Raw genomic sequence first — 22,211 nt, forward strand, 5'->3', positions numbered from 1 at the left:
CCATACCTGACTTTGAACTCTAGGGTCACTAACTCATAGTTATGGTAGCTAAAGAAAATCTACCTATTCTCTAGTTCCAACTCTTTCTTTCTTTTTCTTTCTTTCTTTCTTTCTTTCTTTCTTTCTTTCTTTCTTTCTTTCTTTTCTAGCTGATCATACCTTTAGGCAAGTCTCTTAGACACGCTGAGCTGCTATTTCTTTATCAATAATTGGAGGAAATGATATTAGTACTTAAAGGTTCAATAGAAACCAAATAAGGAAGTATATGTCTGTCTTTGGAAACTGTAAAACTTAAGTTCTTTAAACTTCTGCACTTAACAAATATAAGAGGTTGCTTTTCAGGATAGAAAAGACTATTTTTGTAATTTTAGTTGTTGCCCAAGGTTTACCTTGAAATTATTAAACAACTTCATATGCTGAGTAGGGACCTTACAGCAGCACATTCCTCGTCCTTCCTCCCCAGCTTTTCCCTCCATCCTCTGTACTGTTGTTAAACATAGTATATTGAAACTATTTTTGCTTCAGGCAATAAGTGATACTTAAAATCAATTAAAAATAGCCAGGCATGGTGGTCCACACCTTTAATCCCAGCACTCAGAGGCAGAGGCAGGCAGATCTCTGTGAGTTCAAGGCCAGCCTGGTCAAAAGGACCAAATAATAACAATAATAATAATAATAGTAATAATAATAATAAATAAAATCAATGAAAAGTAGAGGAAATGAGTTTTTGTTTGTTTGGTTGGTTTTTAGTTTTGGTTTCTTTTTTAGACAGGGTCTCCCTGTAGCCTCAGTTGGCCTGGGACTCACTACATAGACCAGGCTGGTCTCGATCTCATAGAGATCTGCCTGCCTCTCCCTCTTGAGTGCTGGGATTAAAGGTGTACACCCCTGGAAATGACATTTTTAATCTATGCCGTTTCTATTGTGCAGTTTTTGGATAGATCAACGTGTCTGTTCGTCTCATATTCCTTTTGTCTGATGCACCTTCCCTGTCTGCCTGGAAGGGCAAGTCTGCTGACAAGAGCTGTTTTTGTTGTCATAATTTGTTTGTTTTTTTCCATTTCTCTGTGTTAGAAAGTATTTCTCCTTCAATTTTGAAATATATCCTTGCTGGGTATAGAATTGCATCTAGTTTGACTTTTTGTCTCAGGACTTTAGAGATGCCTGTTGTCACCCATTGTGCGTATTGCTGAGCTGTGATCAGATAGGACCAGAATCAACGGAGGTGGCTGGTAGCTCATCATCTTCTGTTAAACAATACTTGTATAGTTTCTGATGAGAAATCCTGTGTTTGTGAACATCATGTGGATGGCTCAGCGGTCCTAGGAGCCAAGAATGCTTAGGAAAAATGGGAAATGGCTGCTTTGTGGTCCTTGTTGTATCAGGCTGCTTCATGAATAGGAAGGGAAATGCTTGATTTTCTAGTGCTGGAGAGCAGCACAATGCCTGAGTGCCATTGCCTTCTGTGTAATGTGTCTTTTTTCCTCTCTGGCTTCTATCAGTTTGAATATACAAGATGTAAGGTGTATTTTGTTTGTTTTGGATATTTAACAAACATTTATTGAACAATATTGAGTTTCGTTGCTGTCCCATAGAGAGACTAAGGATATAGGCTCGGGCATGGTGGTTGCCTTCAAGGAGCTGTAGAGACAAGAAATGGGGTGATTAAGAGATGGGGGTGGGTGGAGCTGAGCAGCTAGCCATGGGAGTTCATACGGCTGTGCTAAATATTCTGTGAGTCTCTGCATCAAATATTTTTAATTCAGACTTTAAAAATGACATTTTCCACCATGGGTCAGTCCAGCTCTGGCTTAAGTGTGTTTCCAGGGATCGTATAGAAACATGTGCTTTCCTTTACCCTCAGTGCCAGACATGCTATGGAAGGAGTTCTTAAGTCTTTTCTTCCTGGCAGCTGGAAGAGAAGACCGAGAAAAGCTTGGGAGAGCTCGACTCTGCCGAAGGCAAAGGGGCCTTGAAGAAGGAGAGGGAGCATCACCAGAAGCTCCTGGCTGACAGCCATGGCCTGGTCATGGACCTACGCTGGCAGATCCACCACAGTGAGAAGAACTGGAACCGGGAGAAGGTGGAGCTGCTGGAGCGCCTGGACAGGGAGCGGCAGGAGTGGGAGCAGCAAAAGAAGGAGCTCCTGTGGCGTGTGGAGCAGGTAGGCATGCGCCCAGCACCAGAGCAGGCAGCACGCACACACTCAGTCCTGGAAACCAAGAGCACGAGAGGAAGGAGGGACTCTCTACTGAGATCTTTGTCTGTTAGGATGTTGCTCGGGCATCCAGAGGAAGAGGGAAACATCCTAGAATCCCAGTGTTGGGCTCTACTTGTGTACGCTGTGCATTAGCCACTTTTGCATAGCTGTGACCAAAATGCCAGAGAGAACAACTTAAAGGGAAAAAAGATGTAATTTAGCCCATGGTTTGAGAGGGTTTGGTAAATGGTAGCTTGGTTATCATGTGTTTGGGCAGAATATCATGGTGGCTGGTGTATGTGATGAAGGAGCTACTTTATCTCACAGTAGACAGGAAGCAGAGAGAGCTATACAGAAAGGACCAGGGCAAGCTATATCACCAAGATCATTACCCCAGGGACCTACTTCCTCCAAATAGACTCCACTTCCCATCTTTTACCTACCAATTATGCCATTATATTATGAATATATTGAAGAGATTAATTCATTTATTAGATCAGAGCCCTCAGGATGTAAGTAACTAAAAGGCCACCACAGACACACCCAGGTGTGCTTTACTAATCTAGGCATTTCTCGGTCCAATGGCGTTGACATTAAGGTTAACCATTATACCCCTAGCATCACACACATTTTCATTTGTAAATTTTGTAGGTGACTTGCCTTTATGTAAGTGAGTATATGTGTGTGTGTGTGTGTGTGTGTCTGCCTGTTCGCCTGTCTGTCTGTTTGTAAGGGCTGGAAGGTAATTTTTTAGAAGGAACTTGAAGACTAAACTTGAACAAGGAGGTTATTTCAGGTCATATTTGGTAAGCCCTACCTCCAAAGTAAACTAACACTTAAGATTGCCATGAAAGACACGGTCACAGTGGTGGCTGCAGACTGAATGGAATTGTTGCCATTAGTGAAGTAATTATTGAATTGAGTTGGAAGTCAGTTTGCTGGTGATTGCACCTGCTGTGAATATTGCTGAGCTGTGACTAGATAGGACCAGAATTGAGGGAGGTAGCTGGTAGCTCATTATCTTCTGCTAAACCAACTCAGATGGATATGGGGAGAGCAGAGGGAGTTGTTTTCCTACTAGCCAGATAATCATTCTTTGCATTGTGTCAGACTTAAAGCAGTTTACATAGCTTCAGTAGTTCCAGAGTAATGTGCAAATTCAGTTTTCACATCACATTGATGAAAGATTTGGAATTCCTCCTTGGCTAGAGTTTTTACCCCACATAAATATTGCCTCTTTCAGCTTGTCACATATAAATTTACATGGCATCAAAAAATATCATCAGTAATAAACCGCGGTCAGGATAAAGAAGCTAATTACTTCATTATAAACTCATGTACTGTCTGCATTTATGTGAGAACCTGTTGAAAAATATGCTTCATTAACCTAAGGTATGGGGCTGGTGATAAGCAGGTATAATGGAGAAGGTGAATTCAAGTACAATGTTGGATAGGAAGGGAGAAAGAATGAACCAAGTGGTTAAAAAAAAAAAAACAAACAGAACGGGATGTGGTGGTGCACACTTTTAGTCCCAGCACTAGAGAGGCAATGGCAGGTAGATCTCTGTGAGTTCAAGGCCAGTCTGGTCTACATAGCGAGTTCCAGGCCATCTGGGGCTATAGGGAGACCTGTCTCAAAAAGACCAACAAAAAGACCAGAGCCTTGACTTAGAAGCAGTCCTGAGGAAGAAGGCTCACTGCTGTGGAGTTCTCCTAGGTTTGATCACCACCAAGTCACCTGCTAATATTTGATACGGCTTCAGTTCAAAATTAAATACTACCAAGAGAAGAGTCAGAATTTCCTGTTTGGTTTGGAAATACAGCACTATGAAGAATTTTCTAGCTAAGTCCCATGTATCTGTTCTCTGTTGAATGGGTCTACCATTAGGTGAGAATTTTAGAGCTAACGATAGCACATATTCTTACTTAAATGATCATCATTTTACCATAACCAACTTGAGTTGCCCAGCATCCTGGTATCCTGCAACTTTTTTTTAGGAGATGTGAACAAACATCTCTGCCCCAGACAGGGTATCGACAACAGACTAAAGAAATGATTCCACCTAAATCTAGCTCAGTGAACTAGTGAGTTTACTTGGATTACTTACAGGACCACAGAAGAGGGGTTACTTATGGGAGAATGGATGACTCAAGGGCAGCTAGCTGCATCTCTGAAAAGTCCATTGCAGGATATGTGATGACTCATGAAAGTGCATCCTCAGAGCTCCCTGCATAAATTGCAGTCAACTCACCCAGCTGGAGAGTCTCCTCCCTTGCAATTGTTACTGCTTATGCAATTCAAGGAGATTCTCCATGAGTCTTCTAATTTTCTGAGCTGCCTGAGCTTGAACCATGTAAGATATATGAGCTTCTCTCTTCCCTCCAGGAGGGAATGTTTCATTTCTGAGGAAACAATGGGTAACCCGTGACAGCCTGGTGCTAGGGGCCTTCCTTCTTGACCACTCCTTACCCAGTGAGCCCATCAGGGGCCCTGTCGCGGCCCTTTGAGGCTCCTCTTTCCCGTCATAGTGGCTTGTCGATCCCAACAGTTTTCAATAGTTTTCAAAGTCACGCCTGCATTAGTGTGCAACATTAACATTACCTGCTGTAAGCTAAGCAAGTATTTGATGCTTTTATTTTACTTTGGAAAATAAGAAATTTCTAGCACAGAAAAAAATGATAAGACACATCTAATGACGCTCAGCTTCGGGAGAATCAGGGGCCCAAGAAATGAGCTGTCACCTTGTTTGGAGACTCTGTTTGGGAAAAATAACAGTGTTCAGGAGCTGGACTTCATTTCTATCTCATCAGTCTTGTATCAGTCTGCAACATCCTGGAGCCAGACATCTACCTGCCCTTCACACCTATGGGGGAATCCCAGCATCTACAGGAGGATTTCCCTGCTGTCAGATTGGTCCATAGTGAATGGATGCTGCACACATGCAGTTGTAGCTTTCAGAAATATGTCTAGCCTTTCTATCAAAGTACTCAGCATTTTAAAAGAAGGCCTAATAAATTTCATTGCCCAATTCAAAAACTTGAGTACAATAGCCAAAGACTTTGTCTGTAGAAAAAAATAAAAGGTTGGTTCAGATACATGTGGAGATGTTATATACGAGTGGGGATGTATTCAGATTTAGTCACTCATCCAGTTGCTTGCTCATTTAACTTGAGTCTGTGCATTCCATAGATACATAAGAAATGTAACTGAATAGTCTTCACAATGTCTACTTGATATTTGACTCCTTGGCAAGCCGTATAACCTTGACTATGATAACCTAATACGGACAGTGAAAGAAGTAACACTAAATCCATTTTCCACTTCCAGAACACATGCTTCATACTTGTCCTGTGTCATTAAATTCCTGCATAATTTCTATACCACATGAGATGGTTTATATGGTAAATGACTGTGGGGATGTGGCAAAGGTCATTCAGCACATCTTATCAATCCTAGTAGCATCTCTCATCTGAACGTTGGGGGGTAGTTAGCTTTTATGAGGTCACACTAGAGTTCTCTTTAGGATTATTGATCTCCCAGTTAACAGTCACATAATATCTCTGTACTTGAATTTACAGAGCTAAGAAGGAAAACTCATACACTGCCCATTCTCCTTTCACTCGTTTTCTTAAATCAGCCACCTTCACAAACTGAAAAGCCCATCTTTTAAAACCCATTGACAAAGCGACCTTTTTTCTTTTGACCCATCTAGGTAAGGTGACACTCTTGACACTTCATTGTGCCCAGTATTATTTGAAATGCAAATGTGTTAAAATTTTCTATTTGCACTAAACATTCTTCTGCTGTGAGATTGCAGGTACAGTGGGTATGCTGCCCTGGGAAACCCTATCTGTTAGGGATCCATTATCCTATTACAGCAGTGGACAGGCATCTCAGCAGCAGGGACAGCCAGCTCCAGCAGCTCCAGCCCATTTTTTAGGAAAGCTGACACTTAGCAACTCCAGTGCAGGCTGCTGCTGGATGCCTGGGTTTATTTTTGTAATCCCACTTTACTGAGTTAGAACGCGCTTGTTCATAACTCTCCTCTTCAGTCACTCTTCCTCCCCCGTCATACACCCTCGGTGCACATTTACAGCTTCCAGTGTGATTCTTGCATTTTAAGTCTTTGCCCAAAATAACTTGGAGATGATTGTGTGTTGAAACTAAACTGTACTGACATGTGTTAGATGAATATAATAAAAAGCTTTCCTTTTTATATTTTTTAAGCAAAGCATTTAGCATCCTTAAGAGAACTGTGAAGAGTTGTGTCCTAGGGAGGGGGAGGAGAGAGCAGGAGGGGCTGAGCTCAAACCTGTGTGATCTGCTTATTCCCTGATTGGACTGTGCACTTGCCCCAAAATAACATCTAAGGTCTGGCTGCTGGAATCTCCATCTTTCTCATAAAATAAAAATAATGCTCAGAGACATTTTTTCCACCACCTCTGAAATTGCTAAAAGTGAGTGAAAGTCCTTTTGTCCTCTTTAACTTCCTCTTGATGGTTCATACACCACACTTCTGTCCAGTTTGTGGATGTAGGCTCAAATTGGGCTCTGGGGATGCAATTTGTAAAGATGCTTTCTTGAAAAACCATCCTGTGTTTGAATGAGTTTTAGAACTTCTTTCCACCATCTCAGCACTTGAGGACTGAACATTTAGCTGGCTGCCCCTTTGGGTCAAATCCAAATGCCACTTTATTATTTTTTAATTTTATTTATTGTTTTTATTTTATGTGTATGCATTTATTGCCTGCATGTATGTAAGTGCACCTGTGTTGTGCAATGCCCATGGAGGACAGAAGAGGCTGTCAGATCCCCTGGAACTGGAGTTACGGACAGTTGTTAGCTGCCATGTAAGTGCTGGGGTTAAGAACAGTCAGTGTTCTTAACCGCTGAGCCATCTCTCCAGCCCCCCAAATGTCACTTTAATCATTAGATAATTAATTTACTTATTCAGGGGAGTAGTCTATCTAAGAGTGTGAGATTGTCACCCAGTAAAGATCTCATTAGAAATTTGTTGGTAGAAATAGCTTTAGGCCTCAACTGTACTTTCTCTGCGTGTTAGGAAGGGAGGCAGTGGAGGGGAAGCCCGCGAGTCGGTTCTCCAGGCAACCCCATTATTCCTTCATGATTTTGCATAGCTCCCCTCTCAAGATTTTCTAGACTAGAACGTCTGCTGCAAGACAGGTTCTTATTGTGTGCCCCTGCCAGAGAACTGCACATGGGTCAGGCTCCTCTAGGAACCCCTCAATGATGTCCAGGCATTACCTGTCTGCACATTCCCATTGATCTGAGCAAGAGTTTAGAAGTTAAACTTACTAGCAAACCAGCAAGTCATGGCTCCAGCTCAGGTCTACTGCCTTTCTAAGGTTCTAAGGCCTTATACTTACTAAACAAGTGCTCTACCACTAAGCCACATCCCCAACCCCTCCAGCTCTGGTCTAACTCCAAGTGTCCTGTGTTTGTCCATTACTGCTTGAGTTTAACTAGATCAGCATGTCAGATCTTTAGTCATCTTTACAGCTAAGTTTTAATCCTCTCAAGCAAAGTTTAAGTTCCCTTTAATATCTAATAACTATAATCCAGTTCAATCACTCAGATTATATATAGAGCTTGTTTTGTGTACTTTGGGTCACATAGGAAAATGGGGTTCACCTCAAGAGTTTGCCATCAGTGATGATGTTCCATGAAGTATGCCTAAAGTTCTGAAGGTAATCCAAAGGAAAGCTCTAAACATGATGTTTAACTATATGAAACTTTAAAAATTATTAGTGTAGACTTTATTAATCTGGGCATGCTGGCGCACACCTTTAATCCCAGTACTTGGGAGGCAGAGGCAGGCGAATCTTTGTGAGTTCGAGGCCTGCTACATAGTGAGTTCCAGGCCAGCTGGGACTATAGGGAGACCCTGTCTCAAAAAGACCAAAGAAAAAGAAAAAGAATTTCTTATATTGGATGAACACAAATGCATAACAACAAAAATGAGGAAAACCAAAAACATATATATTTACATCAGGAACAGTTGGTCATACTTTACTATTGTAAATACAGATTTTGTATTCTAGATAAAAGTTTTGTTTTCTTAAAGCATTTGTAATGTATAGCATTTTGAAATTTTTCAAACTTTAAGAATATTTGCTTCTATACTTTTCAATACAGTAGAGAAATGATGGTCTCAGGAAGACCTTTGGAATCAAAAGGGAGACTAATTATTTACATTTTTATTAAAGTTACAGAAAGGGAACGGTCCCCGGAGAAGTGGTAGTTTCCTCTGTGATCAAAAAGAAGGCAACCTCCGCCCCTTTCCACACCAGGGAGGCCTCCGTGCACCCCGTCCTGTGTCCATATGGCCATGTGCAGACACAGACTCCATCCCGTTTGAAGACCGGCCACTGTCCAAGCTGAAGGAATCGGACAGGTGTTCAGGCAGCGAGAACCTCTACTTGGATACTCTGTCCCTGGACGATGAGCCAGAGGAGCCACCACCCCTCAGGAACCGCCTTGCTGAGGTCAGCCTGGGTTTGTCCTCTGTGGTTAACAGCACAACTAGCGAGCTTTTGTAGATGCAGCCAGAGTCTGGCAGAGCCCCCTCCCAGCAGGCTCCTGGCGCAACCTGTGCATTGAGTAAAATGAAGTCTTGCCAGTGGTAACAGTTTTGTTTAGTGGCCCTGACAGTCCTGCTGTCATCTGTGGTCATTTGAACCTAGCCACCTGGTTGAGGGCCTAAAAATCCTGGACATGTATAAAATGAAAGTCTCCAGAATGAGTGTCGTCACCAAAACACACAAAAGAAAATAAGTAATTCTGGGAAGTGTATGCTTTCTAATTTTCTTGATATCGTAGTATAATTTTCTGATTCTAGAAAATTAGTAACTGAAAAAAAACTATATTAAAGCAATTTCTTACCATTTAGAAGTGTCAGACATCACTAAAAGGTAATATAAATATGTTCTTCTGGGCAAAGCAGAAGAAATCTCAACAGTTAGAAACCATGTGTAGGGGCTGGAAAGATGGCTTAGTGGTTAAGAGCACTGGCTGCTCTTGCAGAAGACCTGGGTTCTATTCCCAGTACCCACATGGTGGCTAACAACAACTCCAGTTCCAAGCGATCCAACGCCCTCTTCTGATCTCCAAGGGCATTGCACAACATGAGTACACTTATACATACATGTGCAGGCAATATACTCATACACATAATAAAATAAAAATAATAAATAAAATATTTTTTTAAAAAAGAAACCATGTGGGGCTGGAGAGATGGCTCAGCAGTTAAGAACACTGGTTGTTCTTGCAGAAGACCCAGGTTTGAATCTCAGCACCCACATGGCAGCTAACAACTGTCCGTCCAGGGCATCTGACAGCCTCTTCTGACCTGTCAGCATTGTACTGCACGACACGGGTGCACTTACCTCCATGCAAGCAATACACACATACACATAACATAAAAATAATAAATAAAATTTTTAAAAAAGAAACCATGTATAAATTAGATTACCAAATGAATAAATTAATCTATCTCCAAAATTTTCTGTGGCACGATATTACTTGCTTTTATTCTGATTATGTAATTTTTAAATCCTCCTTTAAAAAACTGGTACTAAGAGGTTGAAAAGATGGCTCAGCAGTTAAAGAGCATGTGCCCTTACGGAGGACCCAAGTTTTTTTCCCAGCACCCACATAGGGTAGCTCAAACCACCTGTAACTCCAGCTTCAGGGAATTGTATGCCCTCTTCTGGCCTATGTGAGTACCTGCACACAATTGGCATACACACACACACACACACACACACACACATAAAAATAAAAATAAATCTTTAAAATAACAACCCCGGTCCTAGGAATCATTACATGCAATTCAGTTTCACAGTTGCTGCACATGATAGTTCCCTTCCCAAATACTTAGAAGGACTTGCTCATTCCAGAGAGTGTTGTTGATGTAAAAATGAGTGTCCCTGAGATGTATAACATTTCAGAGTTTCGACTTTCTTTATTATTTTTATTTGTGTATGAGTGCATTGCCTGCATGTAGGTAAGTGCACCCGTGTCCTGCAATGCCCATGGAGGTCAGAAGAGGACTTCAGATCCCCTAGAACTGGAGTTGTTGGCCACCATGCATGTACTGGGAATAGAACCCAGGTCCTCTGCAAGAACAGCCAGTGCTCTTAACCACTGAGCCATCTCTTCAGCCCCTAGAGTTTCAACTTTTATGGAGGTTTGGAGCGTTTCAGATTTCAAACTTTCAGAGTAAGGGGTGCTCAACCTGAACTTAAGTCACATCAGTTAGGTCAAGTGCCTTATTCTCAGCAGTATGTGTCAGGTTGGCGGGATGTCATCATAATTCTTCTCTGCTCTTGGATCAATACACAATCTCTACAGTCCAATTTCATAGCAGAGAGGGTATGAGGCCACGGTGAGAATACTGTACCTGCAGGGCCCCAGCTGTGTAATGGATAAGACTGCACTATTCATCCATATGGCAGAGACAAGGGCATGCTCATGAATGGGAAGTGCACCCCTCAGTACTTACTGTCCCTAGGGATATAGTTTCATTGACTGTCAGCAGCTTGCTTCTTCAAAGCCATGTCAGCATAAGAGTATTTTCTCACTAGACAAAATCCAGTTCATGTACTTTGCCACAATAGCTCTCATTATTCTTAAGGGGAAATCACTGTTATTCTACTTCTGATTGTAACTTAGAATATTTAAACCCAAGGTAAGGCCAGACTGCTGCCACACCAAATTCCATAGAAGAATTTGAAGAATTTGAACCAGGAGACACCAAGTTTTCCAATTCACTCTACCTGCTCTGTTATCCTCCATCTTCCCCTTCTCCACCTCCCTGTCTCTGCCTCTGCCTGCGCCCCCCCCCACCCCCCCATACACACACAGGCACCTCTTTCTCAGATTCAGACTTACTGGGGCTTGTCCTGGCTTTGAAATCCACACAGTGGGTGAAGTCTGTAAAAGAAGCATAGAAGAGCCATTTCTTATACAAGTTTACAGTCAGTTTTTCTCACCCAGGTGTGCCCCACCCTCCCAGGAGGACTACAAATGTTCCAACCATGATTATAGATGCTGCATTTACTGTTGGACTTCAAAGGGCTGTAGGACAGTAGCACTTGGGCCTAACGCTTATCCTCAGTGTGCATTTTAAATGATGATATCTTCTCAGGGAACAGAAAGAAGCAAGTCACTGTCACACAAGCAGGATTCCTAGGCAACCAGAATTGATTCAGACAAACTTCTTTTTTACAGGAAGAAGAAAATCACAAGGGAAATCTTCAAAGGTAAGTAAAAATGATGGAAATCATAGATTACGGAATTAAAAATCTCTTGGTGTAAAGTCCCATCTTTTCAATGCAGTATTTGTGAATATTCTCTTCAAAAGACTTAACAGTAAGTAGTTGGTTTTTAATTATTGTTTTCATAGGTAATATGTCTGTGTTTTTGAGGATTAGCAACAAAAAGGCCCAGTATGCTGTGTTTATGCATGTATGCGTTTTATGATAAGGTGTACTGTGTTTATGCATGTGTGTGTTTTATGATAAGGATTTTGGATTCCATGTCCAAAGGAGTGCTTAAAGGGAAAGGATTTTGAAAAGGTCCATGGAAAATTCTTTCTTCTCATGTAGAGCTTGGAGAAACTCTTAATGTAGGAGGCATTTTATGTACTATATACTTAAAAAGTCTAGTAGGAGAATGCACTAGTTTTTCCTGTTGTAATCGTGGAGGGAAACCTGCAGTAATTGTTGTTACTGGTGTTAGTTACAAGCCAGTTTTCTCCTGGCCAGTCTGCTCTTCGCTCTGCAGGTGGATGTGTGCTCCACATCAGACAACTTCTCTGGCGCTTTGCCATTTTCAGTTCTTTTATTTTCCCTCAAACTTGGAGGCTGTGAATGAGTCTCCTCAGCCACTGTCCTGTTCACGCCAATGACAGAGTCGCCTAGACACAAGTCTGTCCTTCACTCTCTCTTCCCTGGTCATCCCAGGCAATCCAGGATAGCACTTGAAGGCTGGGGCTCTAGAGCCAAACTGCCTGGATTCAAATTGCATCTGCTTCTTATTAATCTGTGCCCGTGGGAAGGTGACTTAACTGCTTTGGGCCTCAATTACCTCATCCATAAATGGGAGAGCTTTCGAATTTTTAAATTTTTTACTTTGTTTTATTTTTGCAGTTTGCATATGTTAACACACATGACACCAAGCAGTATCTGACACAAGAGAAGCCGCAGACCTTTAGCTGCCACTTTTTCTCATTCACAGCAACATTCACATCTGCCCAGGTTAGGGCTTAGAGCCACTCCCTTTTGACTTCCCAAGCCCTGAGCTTTCTGTTTCTTTGCTGCACTATAACTTTTTTTTTTTTTTAAGATCCCACTTGCTTCTGTTGATTTCAGAAGTAATCAACATGCTGGTTGTAAATTTTGAATAGTGTCAAAGTACCCAATACAGAAGCCTGAAGGTACCTGTCTTCTTGCTTGTAATGGTTTGGTGGGTTTCCCCCATACTTCGTGCGTCTGCAGACACCTGCAGTACATCCTAGTCTCGTAATTTTTGTTAACTTGACCACTGCTAACGCCTATCCATTTTCTGTCATTCTCTCTGTTCCCCTCTATCAAACTAAGCCCGAAAGGCAGAAGCCCCCACCCAAGGGTACACTGGTACTTCTGAGCATAAGCCTTCGAGCATACCGACCTGTTCAGGACTGACCTCCAGTGTGGCCTCCTCATTATTGACAGGTCCTGCAGAGGAGAGGTCCAGGCCCTGCATCTGGGACCCCTTTGGCAAGGCAGGGCATAAACTCTTGTCTGGGGAGGTGAGGGGAACATTAATGTGCATCATGGGAAACTGATCTAGCTGTAATGAGTCTGGCCACCTCACTGCCCACCCCAGCTGGAGTATCTCCAGGCCTCAGGTTATCACCTGAGTCAGTGGGCACAGCCAGCCCCCATTCTTCTTCCTGAACATTTGTTTGTCCTGGTGAGTAGATAGGCTGCTTGAACACACCAGCCACCTCTCAACTTCCCCAATATACCATCCCAGCTGGTGTGGTGGCTGCTGGACACATGGGAGGCATTCAGTGAATTCATGTCAGATTAAAACATGAGGGATTAAAATTCTATCATTGAGGGGTTAACACCCATATCCATGTACTCTGGGCAGCAGGCTACTGAAACGCAACTAAGGCTTTGACTCACCCATCTTCCCCCTTTAATTTTCCTGTATCTGAGGTTGTTTTTTATTGTAGAGGATATAAAGAAGAAACACACATAGAGAGAACACTTGGCCATAAAGAGGGGAGCAGGGCAGAGTGAGCCCTGTTGGTAAATTTGGTTGGCCTGGTAGAATTCTTATTGGAAACAAGATTTGGAAGCTGATCGTGATTTCTATTTCCCTAGTTTCGCCTTCCAAGTGGCCTTTGGAGATTGTTAGCCCCTCAAGCCAACAGAGAATGAGGCTGGCTAGATGAAAAGAGACTTGGGATTGTAGCTAGAGATTGTATCATAGGATGATAGGAGCCTGGTGTGATGCTGGAACTCAGCATAGTAGGGGTGTCAATGAAGATGTGCCACAGTGGACAGAGTGTCCAGGCCACAGTCTGGAGTTAAACTGCAGGGTAACCCACCCTTCCACTTGTTTCTACAACAGTCGAGGGATGGCTATATTAAACTCTGACCAATCTCCAGGGATGATTCCAGAGCCATGAAACAAGCAGATGTTCATGGTGTGCTCATGAGCAGAGGACGTCATGCAGCTGGCCTGTGTTCTAGTAGCCAGGGAGGTACATGTCTTGTGCAGAGCACAGCCTAGATGCTACAGTTGCGGGGCCTCCTGGTCGATGCTGACACCTTCTATTTTGTCCCTTTTCCCAGGGCTGTGTCTGTGTCCTGTATGTCTGAATTCCAGCGCCTAATGGATATCTCCCCTTTCCTGCCTGAGAAGGGCTTACAATCTGCCAGCAGCAAGGAGGATGTCACTCCACCCTTGTCTCCTGATGACCTGAAGTACATCGAGGAGTTCAACAGCAAGAACTGGGACTATACACCCCCCAGGGCTGACAGGCCCTCAGACCTCTGGGCAGACAGGACCGAGGTGGGGCGGGTAAGGCACGAGGCTACTGCAGAGCCTTTCTCTGACTCCTCCTGGTACCTGACCACAAGTGTCACCATGACCACGGACACCATGACTAGCCCAGAGCACTGCCAGAAACAGCCACTGCGGAGCCACATCCTCACCGAGCAGTCTGGGGTACATGTGCTGCACAGCCCACCTGCCATTCGCAGGGTTGACAGCATAGTGACGGGTGGTGATGGCAGGGGCCGAATGGACCCTGAAGGCCCCTTTTCCATGAGCAGAGGCAGAGGAAACCTGGCAGATGCCAAAGGAGGTCATCCAGAACCTGTGCTCGGTAGATGGCCTTGTACCACATCCAAACATCCCCGAGACTGTGTAGATGGGACTCTTCGCCCTCTTGACAGACCTGTCTGCCCCTCCCTGGGTTTCGCCTCCCCCTTGCACAGCCTGGATATGTCTAAGAACATGAGCGATGACATGAAGGAGGTGGCTTTCTCCGTCAGGAATGCCATTTGCTCTGGTCCCACTGAACCTCAAGTCAGGGACATGGCCTGCCAGACCAATGGGTCCAAGACAGCAGGAACACAGACGATCCAGACAATCAGTGTAGGCCTGCAGACCGAGGCCCTGCGTGCCAGTGGCGTCACCAGCAGCCCCCACAAGTGTCTCACGCCAAAGGCTGGAGGTGGCACCACACCTGTGTCTTCTCCTTCCCGCAGCCTTAGGAGCAGGCAGGTGGCCCCTGCCATCGAGAAGGTGCAGGCCAAATTTGAACGCACCTGCTGCTCCCCAAAGTATGGTTCTCCCAAGCTACAGAGGAAGCCCCTCTCGAAAGCTGACCAGCCAAATAGCAGGACCTCACCAGGCATGACCCAGAAAGGGTTCAGTGAGTCAGCCTGGGCCCGCTCTACCACCACAAGGGAGAGCCCTGTACATACCACCATCAACGATGGCCTCTCCAGCCTCTTCAACATCATTGACCACAGTCCAGTGGTGCAGGACCCCTTTCAGAAGGGGATGCGGGCCGGGAGCCGGTCTCGCTCAGCAGAACCTCGACAAGAGTTGGGTCCAGGCCAGGAAACAGGCACCAGTTCACGAGGAAGGTCACCCAGCCCCCTGGGGGCAGGCTCAGAGATGTTCAGGGAGGATGGGGGAGAGGGCACACCAGTGAGACAGGATTTATCTGCTCCCCCTGGCTATACACTCACTGAGAACGTGGCCCGGATCCTCAATAAGAAGTTGTTGGAGCATGCCTTAAAGGAGGAGAGGAGGCAAGCTGCCCACGGTCCCCCAAATCTTACCAGTGACAGCCATGCAGAAACAGTCACAGCTGAACCAGGATCCATGGAGGTAAAGAATGCTGGGTGACCGCTCCCTTCCCCACAAGCTCTAGCTTTAGCTGCCCAGCATGTGGAAACATGGGGTGGAGCCTAGACAGTGATTTGAGGACCTCATAGCTGGAGTGGGATGTGTGGGAGAAAGCCAAACCCCAAATAACTAGCAAAGAAAGCTCTATTTTACTGTCCTTGGAAAATCACAAGGATACTGCGTAGTCTGGCTCTGTCCTCTGGTCTTCTTATCTGTTGATCTGGACTTTACCTGGGGCACCCTTTGCACACTCTCTGTGTGCCTTGGTGGAAATGTGAAACTGTGTGTGTGTCAGGGCTCATACACTGACGCTCATTATGTGTGGCAGCTTTGAGAAGTGAGTTGCAGCACATTTGGACCACACAGACATGAGCCCTTCTTTCAAATTGGGAGCTACAAGAATTACTTTTGGATTTTCCAGCTGGCCCCAGTACACAGTAGCAGTTTGGTTGGTATCTTATAGATCACCCTCCTTCTACTGAATCAGTAAATCAGGTGAAACAAATGGATAAAGTAAAAACCCTGCTGTAATCCAACATGGTGATAATCGTCACAAGTCTGTCAGTCCTGAATTCTGTTTTGAGGCACATACCCACATGGTATTTTTACACCACACAACTGTAAAATAAATCCCTATATCCACACCAAAATGAGCAGAATGAAGCAGCAGTTAAGGGTGGTGACAGCAGCATGGATTTCGGCTTCAGAGTTTGTATAGTGCTGACAGAACGTCTGTCCAGTAAGTGATCACCTATTACAGTTGCCTATGAGTGGAGCCAGGGTAGATACACTTTACATGAGCATTGTCCAGGCCAGGCCACTCCTGTAAATAACAAGAGCAAAGGTGGAGGACAGCAGGATACTCCCAGGGCCCCTCACCGCTTCTTTGCATGCTGCAGCCCTGGCTTCCTAGGTGATGTAAGAAGGAAGTTGAATTTCCTGTTGTCATTTGACTTGAATTTCTCACAGGACAGAAATGATTAAGTTCCCAGTCTGACCCACCAAGAAATACTCAACTCAAAATACAGAGTACAAGTCAGAAATAGGTTAAGCCATGTTGAATTGCCAATGACCTTTAGAAATGGCAGTTTCCATATGGTTCAACCTAATCTAAGTATTGTTAGTGTTATGGCCTGCGGTGACAAAGTTGATACACCCTCTGAAAAAACGGACAGTACAGGGTGTTCTCAGATAAACATCTTCTTTGGTCTTGTTACCCCCAAAACTCAGGAGCCATCAGGTAAGTTTCTGTGGCTTGGGAGGGTTTATTTATTTTTTTAATATTTTATTTATTATTTTTACTTTATGTGTATGAGTGTATTGCCTGCATGTATGTGAGTGCACCCATGTCATGCAGTGCTGCAGAGGTCAGAAGAGGGCTTCAGATTATCCTGAAACTGGAGTTAAGAATGGTTCATAGCCGCCATGTGGGTGCTAGGAATCGAACCCAGGTCCTCTGCAAAAGCAGTCAGTGCTCTTAACCACTGAGTCATCTCTCCAGCCCCAGGAGGATTTATTTGTGTGTCTTCCTGGGGCTCTGGAGGAATCGTTTAAAGTTAGAGCTTTATCTTAAAGCATGATTAACTGGCTCTGTCTTGAGTATCTACTTACCTAGGGACTAAGTAGAATTAATTGGGAACGAAAAAACCTTCAAATTCTTAACAGTGACTGCTTCAAGCAGTCTGCTAATATAAAGAAAATGGTTTAATGGTGAGTCAAAGCACTGGGGCGTGAAAATGATCCTTTGACTGCAGTACTGCCCTACCTTTATCCGCTGGAAAGCATGTGTCTAGATTTTTCCTCTCAATGTGTTTACTACAAAACAAGCTTAGTGTCATGACAGGAGCATGGACAGTTTGAGGGGCTCAGAGCCCACACAGAGACTCCCTGGCAGCGTTTTGGTGCCATGCGCTCCTCTTTCTTTTTCTATCAGAATTTTGCTTATTCTGGACTCCAAGGGAATCACTCCTGTTTGAATAGACTTCACTAGGCTTCATTCAGTTCTTGTCTTTCACTGAATTATATGGTAGCTCTAGCTGTTTATTCCCAAATCAACAGAGCTGCTTCTGATTTCCCAGCCCACATTGAGCAGCCTGTGTGGCATCGTTCCTGAGATCTCAATACATGGGTGACTTGGGCAACAGGAAATGTCCCTTCCTGCCTTCCCTTTCACTAGTAACCCCTCTCCTGAAGTTCGGCAGCAAAGCAACAAGGCAGAAGCTTTCTGAGAGAATGATTTGACAGGCGCAGACTGCCCTTCCCTCCAGGGCTAAGTGCCTGGTTGGGGGGATGCCTGAGCAGGGGCCGCAGTAACTTGGTTGTGGTGACCAGAACAAAGCAGGCCATGTAAGCAGCCATGCCTTTTCTACCACTCCCTTTGCCACATGATGTCAGAGAGTTCAATGCTGAAGGGAAGCTCCAGGATGCCCGCTGATCCTCCTTGCTGTGGGTTCCTCCTTTACTCTGTTGGCCCACAACATAAGACGGGCCTGTGAGCTGAACACTGCCCCATCCACCTCTGAATGAATGGAGGGACCCTCAGTTCTCTCCTGGTGGCTGTCTTGGAGCAGAAGCTATAACCCTTGTACACTGTGCTCACTAATTTAAACTTTTACTGTTCTTCTGCTTGAAACATACTCTTCCAACCAATTTGCCTTTCTCTTCTTTCTCTGTCTGTCTGTCCAGAGCCAAACTGTCTTACTAACTGCCCCGTGGGGACTCTAGCCCTGCCTGCCTCACACTGTAAGTGCTTCCTTCCTCGGTTCCCAACCATCTGGAGAGTTGTGCATGTAGCTGGAGTGACTCATGGTTGGCATTTGACACTCATCATCATCTGGGGAGATCCACTTTGTGAAACACCTTCCCCCCATATTTACCCAAGGATCCATCACCAAGCCTGGACACCCCATTTTGCCCCACTCCGGGGTTGACCACTTGGTGGGAAGACAGGTTTTCAAGTTCTAGAGATTCTGCTGAGGTTCAGGAAAGAATGTTGGCCAGGACAGAGCATCTTGCCTGAGGAAGTCTTTGAGGCCAGCCTCTGTTGGCTCTAAAGCTCCCTACCCCTGTTCACTGGCATGTCAGTGGCATATGTGTAGTGCCATGTGTTAGGATGACATGTGGTCATGATGTGCTGAGCCTTTTCTGTTTTTTTTCCTAAACAATCATGCCAGAAGGAATAACCCCAAATGTATGTTGTCCTTCCAAGTGAGACCATAGTGCAAAAATAAGTTCTTGATAAGATTGACTGAATGAATAAATAACAAAGAAAGTCATGAGAGTGATTTCCAAAGCAGGTGCTACCAGGGTAGCATCCTCAGCTGAAAAGCCCTCACAAGACACCTCACTGGCTTCTAGTAAAGGACAGCATTGCTTTTTTGTTTGTGCTGGTGTCTTACTAGGAAAATGTTCATTCCTTTGACATCATGGCCACACAGATGAGTGCAGAATTCTGTCCTAAGGAGATACTATTCTTGTTCTGTCTCAGCGAGAAGAGGGGCTAGATAGACCACAGCAACATGCAGCATGCATGCACACACTTGCTATTCCTACACAGTAGGAACAGGGGACAGATTTCCCTAACTGTCCCCCTTCCACCTTCATTCCTCCATTCCTTGCCCTGGCACTGTGAGCTGAGGTGGTGAGGGACAGATACAGCAGCACCTTGGCTTGGTTTGTATCTCAGTGGCCTCAGTGGTGTGACAGCTTGAGGTACAGCCTGGCTATTGTGGTACCATTAACATAAGTTCTTGGCCCAAGGAGGCTCTTCCCAGGTCGTGTAAGGTGCCAGACAAAGGCAGGCACCTGAAGGAGTGGCCTCAGTGTTCCTTCTACTGGTCCCACAATGTCCTCAGGTCGGGTCATGTCATCCTTACTGATCATCTCCATGCATCCTCTGCCACGTTCCATCTTCTCCCAAGAGCCATTGCATACCCACTGGACACTGCATCTGTCTCTTCTGTCGCTGCTCCCTTGCTCAGTTGCTAACCTCTTCATTCTGTGTCTTGAGTTGCTTATTAGTGTCTCCAACTCCTCCAGTTCCCTTCTTGACCCAGGTCCCTTGTTCCATGAGTCTTCCTTGTGCCTTCCATTGCAGTAATTCACCAACTCAAGTTGTGCAGTTGTCATCCAGGTTTCACTCTGTGTCACTTGGTTTCCTCATGTCTCAGCTTTCCATATTTCTGTGTATTAGCAGTTTTCAGGTTGGGGCATCCTTGTTCACTAGCAGACAGGCGAGGGACCAGAAGCTCCACATTCCTTGAAAGAAGCAAACAGCTTGAGAATAAGGGCTACCGATGTTTCACTCCTCCCGGTGGAGTGTGTCATGTGACCAACTGTCAGAACATTAGGGTGGCTGGAACACAAAAGCACAAGTGCCCTCTGATTCCAATTTGTACAACTGCTGCTGCAGTGCCGAGTCATTAAAGAAAACTAGACCTCAATCAAGATTTCTGTCTACAGCAATTTTTTTTCCATGTTGTGGGAGTTTGTTTAGCCTACTGCCAGTCAGCTTGGAATAAACAGTAGAGTTCATTTTAAGTTGAGTCTCATTGCTAATACCACTGACTGAAATTCTAGGTCTCTGTGGGCCTCACAGACTGAGCCCCTGCAGGACCAGCTCAGTAGCTCAAGGGGTCCTTCAAGAGGCCCAAGGATGGGATTGGGACTGCCTGAATGGGACTGTTGAGGGTTGAGGGGGCCCCAGGTGCTACCCCACCTTCTGGGTATTCCAGCCCAGTTCTGGAGAGGCTCTACAAACAAACCCATGGCAATGTGTTGCCTTATTTTGATCACAGTTATGATATGTCTTATGTCACTAATCATTGATGGGGTTTTTTGTTGTTGTTGTTTTTTTTTTTTACTGATCATTTGAAGTTACAAACCATGCATGCAATAATCATTCACACTCAGAAGCTTCCCCGTCTCTTCCATTTGACTTCCGTCTGTTTGGGGGGAATTGCCCATGTGACACTGCAGGTCTAAGTAACGCTGTCTCCCTCTCTTGGCTCTGAAGGAACTACCTTGTTCTGCGCTCGCTCCATCACTAGAGCCCTGCTTCTCCAGGCCCGAAAGACCAGCAAACCGCCGCCCTCCATCCCGTTGGGCCCCTCCTTCCCCTGCTGCCTCACAGTCCCAGTCGCCTGGAGACCCAGTGTCACTGGAAGAACATGGTGATGAGGATCCACTGGAGGAGAAGCCACACCCGTGACGTGATGCAAGCTTGCATGGATTATCACTGAATAATTCACTGTAATTTGCATAACCACACCATCACCATCAAACAAACTCTGCCCCAAAGGAGAGATCTAGTTTTCTCAAGGTCAAAGAATGTTTTTAAAAACACACAGCTGCTGAATGTTTTAACCTGTGAAACTGAGATGTTTCTAGAATGAAACAGTAAATGTGCCTGTAATAACTTAATTTTTTTCATAGCTCAGAAAACTATTTTTGTCTCCATCTTTTTTACACACAGTATATTAAACAATAAAGGTAAATAAGGTATAGATTTAAAATATAAGAGTTTTAAAAATGTACATTTAAGAGATTCTGAACAGCCTTGCTCTCAATCCTGACTGCCTTTGTTAAATTTGCACTGTTCCATTTTGGTTGGGTTTCTCCATGTTAAATTCGAATGATCTAACTTAAATTTCATTTGTCAGAGTTAATTTTTTTAGGAGTCTTTTTTTAATGCTTCGGACTGTCTCATTCAGTGAACTTTTTGTAGCAAAAAGACAGTGAGGCCAGTAGACAAGAGTGTCTGTCACCTGGAAGGGTCCAGGTCAACATTTCTGAGAAGGTACCAGAGTACTCATACAGGCCGGAAAACTGTATGACCCACATCTTCTGCCCGACCACACGACTTCGGGCACCTGTACATACGCTGCCCTGTCCCCGCCCTCACCTGTGTGTATATTGGTCTGGTCCACTGTAAGCCATTGTGAACTTCCTTGTACTGTCCTGCTACTGTCAGTCCCCTTGCACCAATGAGACAACAGCACCATTTTAAAATTATTGTCAAAACATTAACTGGCAGTGTACAGAGTTCACCCAATATTTTCTTGTTTAAGGGAAAGCACTACAAAAAACCACAAGGATGCCAAGTTGAGACAAATGGTGGTGCCTCGGAGTCTGTCTGAGACCATGATGAGACAGAAAATAAACCCTTACAAGAAGGCAGTGAAGTCTCAGGTCTCACATTTCATGAGCTCTCTGAGTGTTCTCAGCTCTAAGTGGAAAGTTTTCCAAGTGTTCTGTAGCTGGCGGTGTGTGGGAAAGGGGAGGTGGTATAAAGAAGGCAGGCAGCTGGGACCACACATTTTCATGATGGTGTTACAGCTTTCCTGAACTCTGTGGTGGTCTTAGGGAAAGGGATGGCTTCATTCTCACTGCTGGAGCTGGGGAGGGCCATTTACCTACAAGTAAATGTGACTTTCCCTCTAGTCAGGAAAGAGGGAGTGATCCTCTTTCAGCCACAGATATGCAGCCCACCCTGTTGGTGTTGGTGTTGGAGTTGGTGTTGGGTAGGAGGGTACGGAGTTACAAAGACACTTGCTCCTAAAGAGCACAAAG

At 44.6% G+C, this 22,211-nt stretch overlaps 1 protein-coding gene across 8 annotated transcripts in view; it reads left to right on the forward strand.

The window, feature by feature from the left end:
• Mtcl1 (microtubule crosslinking factor 1) overlaps window positions 1-21,818 on the forward strand; it is a 134,779-nt gene extending 112,961 nt beyond the window's left edge. For 6 of the 8 annotated variants that reach the window (XM_008834664.2, XM_029564303.1, XM_029564305.1 and 3 more), the window contains 5 exons: window positions 1,913-2,164; window positions 8,429-8,707; window positions 11,454-11,485; window positions 14,072-15,623; window positions 20,656-21,818. In XM_008834664.2, coding sequence (XP_008832886.2) covers window positions 1,913-2,164; window positions 8,429-8,707; window positions 11,454-11,485; window positions 14,072-15,623; window positions 20,656-20,850 — 2,310 coding nt within the window. In that variant the 3' untranslated portion in view covers window positions 20,851-21,818. Of the gene's footprint in view, window positions 1-1,912; window positions 2,165-8,428; window positions 8,708-11,453; window positions 11,486-14,071; window positions 15,624-18,326; window positions 18,384-20,655 lie in introns of all 8 variants that reach the window. The other 2 variants (XM_008834665.2, XM_008834663.2) reach the window with 1 other exon arrangement.
• Window positions 21,819-22,211: the final 393 nt, after the last annotated feature.

Source organism: Nannospalax galili, unplaced genomic scaffold (assembly GCF_000622305.1).
Source record: "Nannospalax galili isolate Female #2095 unplaced genomic scaffold, S.galili_v1.0 scaffold155, whole genome shotgun sequence".
NCBI lineage: Eukaryota > Metazoa > Chordata > Mammalia > Rodentia > Spalacidae > Nannospalax > Nannospalax galili.